A 3,517-nucleotide genomic window follows, 5' to 3' on the forward strand; every position below is an offset into this window, starting at 1 on the left:
TTGTAACTTACATTACATTGCTACTGTACTCAGATGGCTGGGAGACATAATGGTCACCAAACAGCAGAGGAGCAATAAGTATAGAAAAAGTGGTGACAGCAAAACCAAAAGGACATCTCTGTCACTCATCAACCCCACTTCTTTGTCTGTAGCCATCTCCCATGATGATGTGATTCACTAAGCACCAACCTGTGGCTGTCGTTATTTACAGGCCGCTGGAAGCCTGTGCTGCAGTGGAGTTTTGGTTGTATTTCACAAAAGATACTTTTTATTTATATTTGACTAATGCAGGCACAACTGGAGGCTGATTTTTATTTTTTTTGGCTTTTAGTATAAACACTCATGGCAGGTCTCTATTTTGGGTGCAGACTGAAAAACAGATTGTTTTGTAGTTGCAGAAGAGTGCTGGGTAAATCAGAGGACACTGTTATTGCAACTGAACTTTTCTCTCAAGAAAGCAGGAGGAGTTGCTTTATTTTTTAATTCTGTGCAGTTTTATGTACACCATTCACTCCAAATATTTGATGTTTGCCACACTTGTTAAGAGTTTCTCCAGAGAGATGCTGTCTTTTGGCAGCAAAAGATAAAGTTGACTGATATAAATGAGTCACAGTACCCCAACAGTAATTAACAGTGATGCAATACCCATGCGAAAAAGAGGACTTGAAGAATTAACTGTTGAGTTTTCTTGACGATGCAGCTGCACTTTAAGAGAGAAAGCTCAGCCCATCATAGAACTCCATTGTGTACATTAGAGAAAAAAGCTTGGCAAGATACATTAAAGATTTTTACTAAAGAGATACAAATATTTTGCAAGGTCAAAGGGCGTCAAGGCAGGCTGTACTTACTTCCAAAGAAAAGCAGGCAGTATGACAAAGAAACAGTAATATTTTTTTATCTTCATTTTCACACTTCATCATCTACGAAAAACTGTCTTTTTCAACCTGCTGAAAAATTTAAGCCACCCCAACTCTAAGTTAACTTTTACTTAAAAGTCAGTCTCTGATATCCTAATCTAAGAAGTTATCTGTGCTTATGGTTTCAGTGCAGTTCTATAGAAGGCCAGCACTGCTGTTTATAAACTGCATTTTACTGTTCTATAAAGTTCTTAGACAGATCTTATGAGCTGAAAGAAAAGGAGTAGTTTGGTAAGAACGCAAATGATTGAAGCAACTGTTTTATAGCACAATATGAAACTTGACACTGTTTGCTGCTGCCAGTATGATTCCCAAGTGAGATGGATAAATTGTGGTCAAGACCTGGACAGGTTAACTAGTGGTCATCAGTGCTGGTGGTACCTTTATATACAAAAAAAAAAAAAAAAAAAAAAAAAAGGATACTATTGGACAGGGCATTTGAAATTTAATACCAGACATGAAACAAGACATCTGTTGGACTCTCATTTGTTTCTCTTTGAATGGGCTTTAATTGAAAGCTCAGTGAAAAATGCAGGTTACATTCTTAGTGTTATCAATAGTTTCTAACAACAACAACATCAGAACAGTGATGCACCTAATATTTATACACTTTCTAATTTTAGATGTCTAAGAGCAATACATTATCAGATATATATATATACACACAATTTCAAGCAATTAAAAGTAAATAATAAACCCCTCCTCCCCAAACCCTAAAACAATATATTTCCTTACACTAATAATGTCTTTTTCACATATACTTGACAAAGAGTCTTTTTAAGTTACTTATCTTAAGAGTAATCTGTTAATGGAGATCCTGGACCAGCCCCATTAAAAGTTCAGTTTTAAGTTTATACAGCTTGCTAGCCACATAACCAGTGTGGCTTTACATTGTAAACAAATCCCAAATGTCTACAATGATTGGAATTAGTTTTGTGTAAAGGAGATCTATGCATCTCATGATAGAATAAATTTAAACCTATACATTAAAGAGAGAAAAGTGAGAGAGAGGAAGTTAATTGACAAAGAAAACAGTTTTGGAGGATCAATTGTGTGATTATTTATAAAAGAAGTTAACTTAATGGTAAGATTCTTTTTTTCTGTACAGAGAGGCTCTGGTTCATGTAGCTTTATCTGCTCTAGAAATACGCCCTTCAAAAAAAGGTTTGATGTGAAATTCAAAAGCAGAGCTTCCAAGTTTAAAAGCTTGCCCTTTGGCAGTACGAGTACAAAATTTACCAAAAGTATCTCAGGTGATAGTTCCATCTCATTCTGTGAGGACAGCTGTACTAGCATTTGGAAACCTCAGCGTATGTACCGGTGCAGTAAGCGAAAAGCTCACCTTCAGTGGGGAGGAATCACCCCACCCACTGCAGGACTTGAAAAGGTACAACAGTGTGTACCTAGAAACGTCCAAGGGAAGATAAAAACCAGAAATCTGGAGACAGATGTGAAAGGTAAGCACAGTTTACAGTAAGCTTGAAACTGTAGCAATCTTGCTTACTTTTTAACAAATTTACCAATAAAAAATCTCTTGAACTTATTGAATAGGAACTTGTGTAAGTCCAAGCAGATGACAGGGCTGAGCACAGTCCTGCAGTTTAGTTAACTTGTCTCAAATGGGATGCGGAGACAGCTGCAGCTTTCTGACAGAGGTGATCGAAGATGGCTGACAAAGTTTGCAGTAGCTCATAAAGTCCCATCTGGTTTATTCACTTGTTTGAACTGTCTAAAGGGCCAACTGCAGTTTAGTCATGTTCCTCTGGTGCATGTTGTGATGACGAACTAATTCATCAGACCTGGCAAATTTTTTTTGACAGCTGGGCCACCGGCAGCTGAAAGGCTTTTCACCTGTTAACAAAACACCCTGTTATTAACTGGGTATACAGCTCGCCTGAGACACTGCTACGTTTTCTTTCTGCAAGGCAGAAGCCCCTGTCAGGAGGAGAGACATCCTGGGCTGTCCTGAGAGGTTGTGAGAGGGCTCTCAATTCCTGCTCCCATCAGCACTTTCCTACATTCTCCCTCAGCTGACGTTTCACAACAGTCTTTTCCGATGACGTAGAACATTTTGCAGTGGTTGGTTCCTGAAGACAAGCCCTTACTGAACCCCGTGTTGCCATGTCTGTGCTACTCTCAGCTCTCAAACGAACTCTGGCAGTCACACAAGCTTCAGTCACACCTTGGGCTGTGGTGCAGACATACTGTTAGTCACTCGGAAATTGTCAGTGACTATTTAGAGCTTGAACTCAAGTCAAAGAGAGTTTTTCCAGCTAGTTCAATGAGTTCAGGCTGAAGTTCTTTGAAACGGGTGGCTGTAAGTGAATATGGTAGAAGCAACAGAGTTCAATGTGAAGTCTGCTGAGCTAGGCTGAAAGATTACCACTACTGTCTAAATAAAGTAGAGTCACATCTATGGGAGATGTTAAAGGCTCAAAATATTCAGCAGTTTTCTAACATTCTCATGAGCATAATATTTACTAAAAATGACCCCAAGCAAATCACATTTAATTTTAACATGAAATGCTGTCACCTTTTTACAGTTTAATCTGGTCTCTCATTTTTTCACAGTGTTTAAGTGGAATTTCAGGTCGTGTTTT

General features: G+C 38.4%; 1 protein-coding gene across 1 annotated transcript in view; it reads right to left on the bottom strand.

Moving 5' to 3' along the window:
* Positions 1-2,646: 2,646 nt before the first annotated feature.
* The window catches only part of LOC103780272 (Wilms tumor protein homolog), a gene marked incomplete at its 5' end in the record, with an annotated part of 11,826 nt that continues 10,955 nt past the window's right edge, over positions 2,647-3,517 (bottom strand). The window contains one exon of the mRNA XM_008947934.1: positions 2,647-2,768. Coding sequence (XP_008946182.1) covers positions 2,647-2,768 — 122 coding nt within the window. The remainder of the gene's footprint in view (positions 2,769-3,517) is intronic.

Source organism: Merops nubicus, unplaced genomic scaffold (genome assembly GCF_000691845.1).
Source record: "Merops nubicus isolate BGI_N331 unplaced genomic scaffold, ASM69184v1 scaffold43449, whole genome shotgun sequence".
Classification (NCBI taxonomy): domain Eukaryota; kingdom Metazoa; phylum Chordata; class Aves; order Coraciiformes; family Meropidae; genus Merops; species Merops nubicus.